The 14,266-nt window shown below is 36.0% G+C and overlaps 1 protein-coding gene across 1 annotated transcript; it reads left to right on the top strand.

Annotated features, from left to right (window-relative positions):
* Positions 1 to 10,538: 10,538 nt before the first annotated feature.
* On the top strand, positions 10,539 to 13,113 carry LOC114841258 (leucine-rich repeat-containing G-protein coupled receptor 5A-like). The gene has a single exon (XM_029126152.1). It carries the CDS (start codon positions 10,539 to 10,541, stop codon positions 11,847 to 11,849), a length of 1,311 nt encoding a protein of 436 aa, XP_028981985.1. The 3' UTR covers positions 11,850 to 13,113.
* The last annotated feature ends 1,153 nt before the right edge of the window (positions 13,114 to 14,266 follow it).

Raw genomic sequence — 14,266 nt, forward strand, 5'->3', positions numbered from 1 at the left:
CTGATGCGAAAGAATATTTTATAATTTATTCTTGATTCAGGTTTACGCAAAATTTAATAATTTTTTTTCAATATAAAAAACAATTCTTTCTCTTTGTGACGAGCCTAAACTGAGCTCAATTGATCAATTTGTTTCGGAGTAATGAATAATTTAAAAAAGTCTGAAGTGTCCGTTTTACCCCACCCTCCCCTACTTGTGACTTAAAAAAAAGAACCTGTGCCGATTTCTGTAGACGTTTGCGGACGCGAGTTCTTTTGTATTCCCATGCAGAATAGTATATTTCGTTACGAGTGCGGAAAAGAGTTTTTTGGCTCATGGAAGGTATATAGCACGAGCCGAAGGCGAGTGATATAATCCCACGAGCCAAAAACACTTTTCCCACGAGAATCGAACGATATTTTTCATCACAATGTGTGGAAAAGGGACGTTCTAGGCCTAAAAAGTAACTTTTTCGCACAGCGTGATGAAAAAATAATTTTGTTGGCCTAGCAAATACTCGTTCGCTGGAATCTGATTTGCTAAGATAACTAAAAATTTGTAACTGACACTTGAGCCTCCGCTACGCGAGCCACTGATCATGTGTCGGGCCAACCCCCATTGAAAGGTTGAAATTGATTTGCTAACCCTGCGAATCTTACGTGAAAACCACCAAAGTCGTTTCGTTGATGCAGTATTCCTGGATTGGTTGATCTTTGATTTGCTGTTACAGCCAAACATTCGTTGTTTGAATCTAAACATTTATTCCTAAATTCAAGAATGAAGCATCCCATTTTCTAATAAGCACGGAGAGAAATATTCAGTAAAGATTACGGAACTCACAATTCACTCACCGATTACGGAATCGATTCAAAAAATTTCAGTGGCGGTATCGGAATTTTTCATAGGAAATTCAGATAAAAATTACGGAACGCTCTGGAAAAATTCCGTAACAGTTCCGTAAAATTTCCTACAACTACATTTCGCTCCGGAATTATGGAAAAGATACATAATTTTTATTGAATATTTCTCTTCGTGAGTTGAAACGGAAAATTTCGCCGCATGACCTCTCGAAGATGAGTTGGTTTATTATCAAATTATTGTTGAATATTATTGACCCTTCAATAACTAGGCTTATTATGGCGGGGTTGGCTTATTTATGGTCAAAATTAGTGTGTTTTAATTCACTCCCTTCTCCCGTGACCGCAAGGCCGATTAACATTGATTTAATTTTACTAAGAAAAAAAAAATAATGTTGGAATATGAACTTCTTCGAGAGCTTTCATTCGACGAAAATTAATTTTCTCATCTCAGCGTATACTTACGACTCAATTCCCCTTCGAATTAACCGTGAAAATTGCTATTTGATCACGAGAAGGAAAATCACAAAATATCTAACAACCTGCATCGTCATTCTAGTTCATCTTCCTAACAAAAAATGTGCGTCGTCATCCCGAAGGGGAACCCCCGACGCTCAATACAGTGATGGAGGAGTGGATGAACTCCCTCTCGACGGAATCGAGGGAAAACATTCGAGTGAAACTATTTTTTCATGAGAGAAATCCCCCCTAATGGGACTCTCGCGTGATCTTTTTATCAACAAAAATACAATAAAATATGCTTCTCATGGAAAATAACGAGAAATCAATAATCATTTAGTATAATAATTACAATCATTTCTCAAAATAATTTCTATTTTCAGTACCGGAGAATATTACACCCAAAAAAATAACTCCTTATTTAAAAATTTCAAAGGTCTTAAAATAAGATTTTCAAAAGGCGAGGCGTCTATAAATAAAATTTTCATATGAAGCCTGAAATTCTTAAGTTGAGACTTTCATAGACTCAAGTTGATATTCTTGAATCCCTCAAGTTGAGACTTTTGAATATTTAATGGTTATTCAAACAAATTCATCCTTCTGCATGTTTAAAAATGAAGAATAATCCTTTTCGATATTAATAATTGAACAGATACCGTGTTCATTTGTCCTGATTACTGCTTTTTCACATTGTTCCGTCAACACTACGTGACTGTTGTCTAACTACTCACACTGCCACTGAGGGCCAATACTGTACCTCGCGAGAATTTTTTTTTACGTTAAAAATGTTCATCAATAAAAAATAAGAAAATCATCGTATTATTAAACATTAGTTTTATTATCAAAAATGGAAATTTGTGATATAATTTCTATTATAATTTTTATAGAATCCTCAGAATACTAAAAAAAAGTTCAAATCGTCTGTTTTGGTTTGTGTCCAGTAGTGATGCCGCAAGACAAGACAAGACGTATTTCTTGTCTTGTCTTGCTTCGTTCTTCTTGTCTTCCTAAACTAAGAAAAAACAATAAGGTTATTATTTTGGCTTTTTGGGGTTCACGTATCAGCTGCGTCCACGTCGCGAACCCTGGGTAACGCTAAACATTGGTATGGCTTGTTATAAAAAATTATCATACCATGCGTTCTTGAATTCAATAGAAAGTTCGAATTAATAATTTCAATAAATTTAAACCTCTTGAAGGGAGGGGCTGGTTGGGAGGACTCATACATCAACCTGAGTACTCATATTTATTACATGAGGTGTCTCAAAAAAATTTAAATTCATATTAGCTACCTGGATTGTCCATTATTTACACGTCACAAATTTTGGTTTGACCCTGTATACGGGGTCAAACCAAATAATTGTGATGAGTTACAATTCAGTAGTGAGGCGGTAAACCGAGTTAAGTCGATTTTCACTATTAGCCAGTTTTTGCTGAATATCTCGGAATCTAAGAGAGATAGCAAAATTTGTCTCAATACTTTTTTTATAACGCTCTATTGGCTCTACAAAAAAGGTCATGACAAAAATCTTTCTATCTCTTTTAGATTCCGAGATATTCGTCAAAAACTAGCCAATAGTAAAAATCGACTTGACCCGGTTTACCGCTTCGCTACTGAATTATTCCACAATCTTACGGCATCACTAAATGACACAAGACAAGAAATACGTAATTCTTATCTTGTCTCGTAATTTTAGAGTTTTTCTCTTGTCTTGTCTTGTTCCAATTGGCAAGAGGAAAAAAATTCTAGTCTTTTCGGGCTATTATGGACCTCGACAATTTTATTTTTCAATTCAATTTGTGCATCCAGTATTCCTCCAGAATGGATGTTTTCAAAAACTGATCTCATCATCAGAAAACACCGGAGTCAATTGGCTAACAAAAATGTTGACCTCTTGCTGTGGATGAATTCATAGTTTTCATCTCCACTAGCTTCAACCATGAAAGATGCGCTATTCGAGAAGAAAGATTAATATAATCGTGAAATACATAATTCTTTACAACATCCAGGGATAAATAAAGCGTTATTTAGCAAAATGACCCTATATTATTGTATTTTTTGATTATCTTTTTTTTCTTGAGCTCTTGCGGCATCACCAGTGTGCACCTATTGGTCTGGTTACCCTACTTAAACATTACAGTTTCATAAAAATGGTTCTCCATTGATCGGTTTAAATATGATAGATTTGAACAATTGATGTATTTTAGTGAAATAAAGCTGAATGTTCCGTTTTGAAATGGAACAATCTCGTAAGTCTCAAAATGCCGCTTGTTCTTTTTGGGTGCAGGAAGAATAATAATTATGTGCAGTGAATAACTACGAAAATGTTAGCAATTATTTTTCAAAAAAAGTGCATAAATCGATGAAGCATCTCAGCGAACCACTCATCACTTGAAAAACTAGTACGCCTCCTCGTCTCCATTACTGCATTATAAAATTTCTTCAGCAGGTAGTTTCGCAAGAACTTCTTGCTCTAATGGCCAACTGTCTCGAAAGGATATTATGTATATGTTTTGGCGACGTTGGCTGTGCTTAAACTCAACGCTGGGGATCGATAACGCTAATGAGTAAAAGCATTACTATAACGCGTGCTGTATCTGTGTCTTAACGCCCATTATCTCGAGACCCAAAAGTTCAGGGTACCAACGACGGAGGAAATATAGGACAACTCGTGGGGGCAAACTATCGGCGTACCTGGCGTATACTCCAAAGTTTATCTCCTAAATATAAACGATGAAGATATATGCAGTGCATGTACCTAATTACAGGTATCACCGGTGGAGCGCATGTGGAGGGCTTTTCACTTCATGTTTTTCATTCATTCCTTTTCCATTATTGTCTCCGAATGGAGATGTGGAAATGACTATAATTTTTTGTGCCATATGACAAATGGTGACATGACTATTTAACAGGTAGTCAATTCAACACACAGTTAATTCAACACATATCTAATTCATCATAGATACATATTGTACACAGATTCAATTTTTCCCATACACACGTACATACACATCTGATTCATTGGCCTTTCTGTGTTTGTGTTGGAGTACGTATCAAAACGAAAGTAAATGCCTTTATTGATTCGTTCGTAATTGGTTGTTGAGAAGAAGAGGAAGAAATATCGGAATTACGACGCCAGATCAAAGAATGTTGTTTCTAGTTATCGTGAGGACATTGATGTTGTAGATTATTTACGAGGCCTCGCCCACAACATTAAATTATGACTATTATAAAGCTAGCATTCGGTTTTGATTCTGAGAAACTTACTGAGCTTGATAAATCCGTTATTAAAATTTTGAAAAAATGAATAAATAAAGGTTAAAATGAACAATGTATTTGATGATTTGTTTTTCTTTTGTGTTGTCGTGTGTTGAATTGTCTTGTATGTTGAATTATTTCTGTGTTGAATTGTTGTGTGTTAAACTGACGTGTTGAGATTGTTTTGTGTTAAATAGTCACGGAACCTGACAAATTTACGATCTCCATGTGACAGTCATCTATCGTTACAGTTTTTTTGTCATAATTTGAGTAGTATCACATTATTTCCGCTATTGAGATAGGATATGACGGTCACATAGAATCTATGACACAAAAGATGCCACAAAATTGGGATGCCATCATGAAATATCGAATAGTGACTTTTTCTGCTGTTCAGATGGAATAGGATGTTTTATGGATTTATGTCATAAAAAAGTTATAATCGAGGGGTGTAGTTCTAGGAGGAATGTTCTCCGGAAAATTGCTCTCAAAAATATCAATTCCCCGAAAAACTCCGAATACAACAGTGTTAGAAATTTTTTGAAATTTCGTGAAAGATATTGTAGAAAATCTTATGAGAGTGACATTGAATCGGATTTGCGGAAAAATGATTATGCAATTTCAGGTTTTAAGTAGAATTCACGGAAATTCATGAGTTTCCAGTGGAAGTGAGATGGAAATTTCACAACTTGATTGAAACAAATGACATGAATTTTTAATTTTTCTCTGAATTTTGCTGATTTTTCAGAATTTTCATAAAACAATTGAACTGAAAAATCAAGTATTTTATAGATTTCCAGATCATTTGAACAGAAAATCAATGAAATATTTGATTTTTCAATGACCAGATTCCCTGAATTTTTAGTGGAACTGGTACACCATAAAAATTTTTGGAATTTGGCACGAAAAATTCAGACGAAAATTTTTAACAGTATTTGCAGTTTCCATTGATTGTTTCATCAAATTGTAAACTTTCAAGGACGAAATTTCAGCAAAAAATTTTAGAAACTCTCATCGGTTTCTCAAATAAAAAATCGTCCTTCCATTACAAACAAATTAATATTCCCAACCTGCGGATTCCTCGAGGCATTTCTTTCCACGAGCCATTTATCCCCGCTATGAAATTCACGGTATCCACCGAGAAATGCTGGAGACAAGCGAAGTTATTGAGACAGCAATGATTACCCCTGACATTAAATCGATAAGCGGATTTTTTCCCTCCCCTTTGAAATCTTCGACATTATCCAGGGCATAGAAAACTTGAAATTCACCTCAAAAGGCCACAACCGAAATCAACAAAACCCTATATATGTACATATTCCATTTCCCTCCCCAGAAACCTTTTTCTATTATCGGCAAAAGTCAGTGGACAAGCAGAGAATGTCTGCCCACATTGATACCATGTTTTTATTTTGTAAGAAAGAAAAAGCGTCTGGAGCAAACATTATGAGAGAAGTCGAACAGCCGAGAGAACCCTTGTGGTATCGACTGGCCATGAAATGAACTTCCTGTTACTTATTTCCACAATTTCAACGGATACTCGTGCACTCCCCCTGTTTCTACAATTGTTCGCTATTTATTTTTCCGAGTAATGTCAATGAAGCTGTGCATTGACTTCCAATTTCTAACATGGGTGAGGCAAAATTAACTGCTTTATATATTCTTTCCATGCGCGCAGAGGAAATCGTGAGTGACAATGTTCAAATATTACTGCTGTACACGGAGAGAAATTCTATAGATAACTCCGAGAAACCCCTTAAAATATAAAAAAGAGAAAACGGGCGGCGTCGCACTCATCAAGCGAGTGATCGAGGGTTAACCGTAAAATACGTCGTTTTAAAGCCTAAATTCGGATATTCATGATGGAAAAAAAACCACCACACATCATATTGGCGTTCAGGGTAAATTACCTTTACGAAAACGTGAATTACGCTTTGAAAAACGTAATTTACGTTTAGGTTTTTCTGTGTATAATCAACAAGGATGAAATCCTATTAGAACTTTACTAGAGGGCTACGTCCCCTGTTCGCTCCACTCGCCAACCCTCATACAATCCATATATGATCCCCATATGACCCCCATGATTCTTATTCTGACCCTTGTGACCCTTAATGAGACCCGCGTGACCCTCATTATACTCTTCGTGACCCTTATTTTGACCCTGCATTTATTACCCTTAATGTTGGAATTTTTATTTCGAGCACCAAATTTTCATCATAGAAGTTGATTTCGATTTTTATACTATAGAGTGATATAGAGACCCGTATTTTGATCCTTGTGACTCTTGGATTCTGAACCCAATGACCCTTATTTGGACCCTTAATATGACCTTTGTGACTCTTATTTAGACCCTTAATTTGACGCTTGTTACCCTTATCTCAACCCTTGATCTGATCCTTAACCTGACCCATATGACCCTTGACCTAACCCCCATGACCCTTAATCTGAGCCTCAAAACCTTTGATTATGAGTCTCGTGACCTTTATTTTGACCCTCGTGACCCTTATTTTGAGGCTCATAATCCTTATTTTGACCCTTGTGACCCTCATTTTGAGTCTCATGATCCTTATTTTGACCCTTGTGACCCTCATTTTGAGTCGCAAGACCCTTCTGACCCTTATTCTGACCCACAAGACTAATTTTTTGACCCCCGTGACCCTTATTTTAACTCTTGTAACCCTTAATTTTGGAGTATTAATTTCGAATACCAAATTTTCATCACCAGAAGTCCATTTCGATTCTTACAATATAGAGATATGAGCTTTTCAAGTTATTGTTTGGAGTGTGATAATAGTATATTCCGATACAAGTGCAGAAAAGTGTCTTTTGGCTCGTGAGACTATATCACTCGACTTCGGCTCGAACTATAAACCTCCCACGAGCCAAAAAACACTTTTCCCATGAGTATCGAACGATATTTGTCATCACAATTTGTGAAAAGTAGGATTTTGCGAACGCGGAGCGTGCGTAAAATTTCACTTTAGGCACAAGTGATGGAAAAAATGTTCTATCTCTATTAAAATAATAACTGGGTGAAAAAAGGCTGTCTCCTCCCCAGAATCGTCATTGATTCCCATCGTTTCATTGCTCCACTTACTCTATCAAGTTCTAGAACCCAAAATTATTGTCTCCATGTACACAATAAACGATGCAAAGACGCCAAACTTGTTCACCCGTCAACCCCTCAGAACCGAACTCGCAAATGTCACAAAGTTCATCAAACTTCCCCATACCAATCTCGACTTATTGACAATAGAAATCGCTCGATCCCAGCCCATCCCTCCAATCCATCTCCATCCATGACATTCGCAACCCAGAAATTCAATTAAGTCGTAAGTGCACCAGAACAGGCATTTGCATATTTAACCAAGTCATTTACACCACAATAAGGTACTTTTGTTTCACTTAAACCGCGAAGTGGGAAAACATTTCCGTGCTTTACATATTTATTTCACCCTTAAGTTAGTCATTCATGCATATCCCATGCTCCTCGCATTTATACCGATGCGGAAATGGAAATAGAAATTGTACATAGATATGGAGAAAGGGTGTTGGTAGGCCGCATGAAATAGGATTTGATACCTTCATCCCCCTCACACCGAGGGTATTCCGTCTATTGAAGCGGCTAGACGTACTTGCCACAGTTACGCTGTATCTCATGTTACCGCAATAGTATAAAGAATGAAAAAGCTCGAAACAGTGTGGCATGAGCCCCAGGCAAGTACTGGGTGTGGGGGAGCAGCAGGTCGGGAAGTGTTGTATGAAAGCGAGTGCCGGGTGGAGGTGAGGTGGGGTGTAGGGATGATGACGAGAGAAACGTGTACGAGCGCATCAACCTGTCACGTTCGCTCATCCCACGTTTCGTGTAACGGTCCTTATCACATTGTCACACAGTAAACGATGCACCTGCGGATTTTTTCTCTCTCTCGCTCTCCCCTTGTCACACTGATGCACACTACGCATATGCAGAATGAACAACTTTTTTCTCACTCAACGTTTTCGGTGTTTTTTTCGCCGCCGATATTCCCACACGTCAAACAACATTTGGGGCGGCCCAGTTGGGTTTTTTGTTACTGTGTCAGGAATACCAGAAAAGGGCAATGGAATGAAAGGGGAATTATTTTTTATCGTTGGGGTTGTATGCTTTTTCTATTTTGTCCCGAAATGGAATCATTTTATTCTTCAAAATTTAAGTTTTTAATTAAATTTTGATTTTTTTGTTGCAGAGCTTTAAGGGTTTGGAATCCACAGAGAGGATACAGTAATAGCGATAAATGTATACTTATATGTTACATATTTTTTTGATACATAATTGAAGTCATTTTGGAGTGTTTTGACTAAATTCGCGGAATTTCGGAAAGAAAAAATTTAAAATAAAATAGATTCAGGACAAACGCCGATTCGTATTACGGCTCAAAATACTTGTTTTGATTCTAAAAGTAACTAAAAAAAAGATGAGAAAAATAAAAGATGACATAATTTTGAGAATTCAAATTTTTCAATTTTTTTTTTGAAAATTCGGAATTATGAGCACCTAGGGATTAAAAAAAAGATTACTCAAAATCTTCTTATAGACGGTAGAAAATCGCAAATTTTGAGCCGTCATAAATGAAAATCGGCTGAATAGAACCCGAGTTATTAAAAAAAAAAACGAAACAACAAAGAAAAAATCATATCTCCGAAAGGGGCTGTCGAAAAAATCGAGATCAATTTTGAAGGGTGAGGATCAGCCGCTAACTCATTTGACGTGAAATACCTTATATATTTTACAGTTTCCGCGGGAAAATCGAATCAAAATTATTCAACCATATTGCCTTTGTAGTCGTAAAAAATCTTTATCTGATTACTTTGAAATTAACCAACAGGAAATGTTAAATTCCATGATAAAATTCCATTAAAAAATATGATGGATGGTGGTATTGCATGGATTCCACGGAAATTAATATTACATTAACTACAAGGGCACACATCGTTTTCGACTAATGTGAAGTTATTTGGTAGTTATTGGCCTCTGCAGTCGTTAGCTGACTCGAAGAAAAATAGAGAATTAAAATGTCCAAGTGATAAAAAATCAATTCATATGGACTGAGCCCAATATTTCAACCCCCTTTGCGGGGTCCTCTTCAGAGGCATTTTTTATTATGTTCTACAAAACACACCAGATCAGAATAGTATATTATGTCATCAGGCGATAAAAGAATTTTTCGCGTGAATGTGGCTTTATAATCACATTTGCCAGATAATACTTTTATCGCCGTGTGACATACGATATTTGATGTCATTGGGCCCGAAAACCGCGATCTAACCGAGCAAAGCGAGGTTAGAATCGCGGTTTATCGGACCTAATGACATAAAAAATATAATAGTTGAAAAATCGTCAGAATATTATGCACACTCTTGTAAAAAGCTTAAAATTTACATTTACCTAACAGACAAGCGATAGCATATCGCCACTTGCCACCGACATTAACACAGTACGCATGATAGGTTTAACCTAAAACAATATTATCACACTTCAAATGAGTCAACCCTTCAATGTGAAGTTTACGAAGTACTTATATTCATTGAAAACGAAGTTTATGTCCGAGTGATCTATAATATTTTATGTCGTATCATGCAAAAGTCGAGTGCGCTTCGTGCAGCGTGTGATAAACTCGACTTATTGCACTTCGTGACATAAAAAGAAATACAGTTCCAGATATATTCACATTTGATAATTTTGTCACATTAACGTACAACCCGAGGCTATGACTGACGCCAAAGGAATGTTATCTAATTGAAAGCAAAGTGTCTTCATTTCTTAGCTCCCAATACTATACGAACAGATAAAATTCCCCAGAATACAAGACGACACATCGGTGCATCATATTAATTCGACGCGCACCCAAGCTCTGATCGGAGTGCTCCCGTCTTTTTTCAAGTCACTAAACGGAGAAACTTCTGAGTGAACTTTTACCCTAATTCTATTAACGAAGAGATCTACAATGCGCCTTCGCGTGTTGATACTGTTAATAGCTTCTCTTTCATTTATAAATGGTGAAGTTACGGAGTCGTCACTGTGCGAAGACAGCGATGAATACTTGGATATGACGGACCGTGGTCTTCAACGCATCGAGAAAGAATTCCTTCAAAATTCTTCCTATTCTTGCATCAATCTATCAGGCAATGGCATAACAGAAGTAGAAGAAGGTGCCCTAGAAAGTATGACAAAATTGCAATACCTAAATCTGACTGGAAATAAGCTGTCATTACAATTTTTATCGACTTATGGACACCCGACGGTGAAAGTTTTGGTGCTCGACGAAGCGTTTGCTGATATTCATCTTCCCAAACATAGAAACAAAGGAATTTTTCTACCAATTTTGCTGAAGTTTCCAAGACTGAAACACTTGTACCTGCGTCGAAATAAATTCGAAAGAATAATGATCCCGTCATGGTCATGCAGTTTTCCTCAGATCACACATCTTTATTTAGATGACAACAGACTTCAATCCACGAGTTTTTTAACAACGCTTCCGGCGACATTGACTCATTTATATCTTCGCAACAATAGTCTGACGGTTTTTACGTCTGGATCCCTCGATAATCTCAAAGTGCTGAACGTAGACCATAACAATCTGCAAGTTATAGGTAAAAACGAGTGCCGCCGACAAAGGATATACTTGAAGAGTGCAATCAATTTGGAAAAATTGTCGTTATTCAATAATCTTTTGTATCAAGTGGAAGAAGGCGCAATGGAAAATCTGACGAACTTGAAGTACTTGGATTTATCGGATAACTTTTTATGGAACATACCTCCGCGGGCATTCCAAAATCTCTCGAGTCTGTTAGATCTCAAATTGAATAAAAATAATTTGACGAGTGTTCCAAATCTCTGTAATTTGCACAAATTGAAATCATTGCATTTGGGGGACAACGCGATTGAGTATATCAAACGAGAGACCTTCTGTAACTTGAGACATTTAAGGTACGTTGATTTGAGTTATAATGCCATTACTAGGATTGAATCTAGCGCTTTCGATATGATGAGGTCGTTGACAACATTGGATCTTTCGTGGAACTACATCGAGACATTTTCAAGAGTCGGGCTTACTCGGACCAACTACCGTCTGGAAGACAGCATCAATGTATACTTGGACATGGCGAACTGTAGTCTTCAACGCCTCACGGAATACTTCCTCCATCATTCGTTCTACATTTGCATCGATTTGTCAGGCAATAACATACAAGAAGTAGAGGAAAGTACCATAGGAAGCATGACAAAAATTATAATGGTCAAATCTGGTTGGAAATAAGCTGTCAGCCTAATTCTATACGCACGAAAAAATTTAATGGAAAAACCTAGCGAACTCGCTACTCGAGCCTATTGGATTCCTATTGAATTGTGTAGAATTGATTTGTATTAGAAAATATTTTATAGAAAAAGTCAGTAGAATTATATTTTTCTACACAACTTATTTTATTAAGATGTTTCTCTACTATAGCGAATGGGCGCTTCGCACCTGACGCTAGATTGGTTTATACTATTCTATTTTTTTTTCCATTTCCGTCTTCGCAATTAGATTAATTAAATTTTATCCATTTTTATTTTTATTATATGTATGTATATATCTTTTCTTCAATTCACATGTTACAATATTGAATGTAGAAGAATTATGTTAGAGATCAATAAGAAGTGCTTTTTTTGTGATCAAAACAAATACCCCCCATTATAGTTTCAAAAGTTCCCTTGCTCGGGTTAACATAATCGAGAGCGCGCAATGTGAATGTCGCTACGATTCACAATATTTGAACTACGTAATATGGCAGTGTCCCATACTTGATGAAAGTAGGAAAAAGTTCATTGCAGATCTTGTAAAAGCTCGAGCTGGGACTCTTCCGTTTAATATTGAATCATTCCTAGCAGATATTCTGTTCCAGCATTACTAATTATTTTCAATTATACCGTCAAAAATGACATTATCGTTTAAGTGGAAACCGAATCTATTGTATACAATATTTTTTTAGCTTATAACCCCATTGAAGGGTTGAGAAAGCGTAAATAAAAAAAAATATATATCCAAAACAAAAATCCTTCCAAATCTTATTAGGGGAATATAAAAATTTCTTCATGTATTCCTGAAAATTGTTAAAATTTATTGTTGTCGAATAATGAAAGAATACCCATAAATTTCCATTCCTTTCCTTGTGTTTTGACAGAATGCATCGAATTACATAAATGTCAATGAATTTCGAAAATCACGAATTGGAGACTGAAAATTTTTAAAAAAGGATGATCGGCTAGAAAATGGAGAAAACTTGTTTGTCTTCATTTCTGTCAGTGGAAATTTGGAATCACTGTTTTTTCTTTGAATATGGGCGGGATATGAATATTGTGGAATTTTATGATCTAATTTTAACGAGAACAAATGAAAAAAATGCAAAAAACGTAGGCGGCAAGAAATTGAAAAAAAAAATTTTTTCAATGTCTCCGGAAAGTTTTAAAATCGATATATTTTTTCGAATAATGGAAGAATACACATAAAGTAGATTTCTATCCTTGTTTTCTGATAGAATGAAAAGAATAAATGACAGAAATTGAAAATTGAAGCATAAAAATTTTATTGGATTATTATTATGTAATAATAATAAACTCTATTCTCCCTCCATTTTTTTCTTTTCATTAAGAAAATCAGACGAAAAATCTTAGAAATTCAAGCCGCGGCAGTTCGATAGAAAGTATCTCAATAGTAAAAGAAAGGAGAGCAATAGAATTGTCTAGCGAATTCCTCAGGTTTTTCTATTAAATTTTTTCATGTGTGTACTGTAATACGTGTACTGAAATACTTTGTACTGAAATACTTTGATTTGTCACGAAATCACATTTTTTAAATTCTCTGGCACGCATTGCACAATCTCACGAGTCTTATCATCTTAAAAGTGAACGAAAACGAATGGACATGTGTGCCAGATCTTTGTAATTTCCTGAAGTTGGAGGAATTGGATTTAAGTCGCAACAAGTCACAGAACGATCTGCAATTTTAGGAATTGAGAGAGTATTAATTTGGGATATAGTGAAATCATCGAGATGCACCTAAAAAATATCTGGATTTTTCCTATAAGAATGCATGGGAATTCGGGTTTATTCTTATTGGAATTAGCATACACGGAGAGAAATATTCAGTAAAAATTACGGAACTCACAATTCACTCACCGATTACGGAATCGACTCAGAAAATTCAAGTGACGGTATCGTAATTTCTCAGGAGATTCAGATAAGAATTACGGAACGCTCCGAAAAAATTCCGTGACAATTCCGTAAAATTTCCTATACCCACATTTCGCTCCGGAATTACAGAAAAGATACGTAATTTTTATTGAATATTTCTCTCCGTGTAGGCAGCAGAACCATCGACCTTCTCATATCAGTAAGATATGAATAGAAATCATATTGAATCTTACAGAAAATTTACTCTACATTAATTGGTTCCAAACTTCTTAGTCTTGAAGAACCAATAAGATCTGAGTAGATCCCCAATTCATTCTCACTGCTTTTTCCATAATTGCCCTTTTTCTCACTCCGCAACACACCAATAACGCCGCCGTTTTTGTTATTTTCACGATATCTCTAGAAATGTATTGAATTACGCTCTGCCTATTTACGAGTTCCTCAAATGATATGTCCTGATGAGATTAAACACGGTAGGGTTGCCCTGCACTGACAATTTTTTTC

Source organism: Diachasma alloeum, unplaced genomic scaffold (assembly GCF_001412515.2).
Source record: "Diachasma alloeum isolate Michigan unplaced genomic scaffold, Dall2.0 Dall_scaffold_00288, whole genome shotgun sequence".
Lineage (NCBI taxonomy): Eukaryota > Metazoa > Arthropoda > Insecta > Hymenoptera > Braconidae > Diachasma > Diachasma alloeum.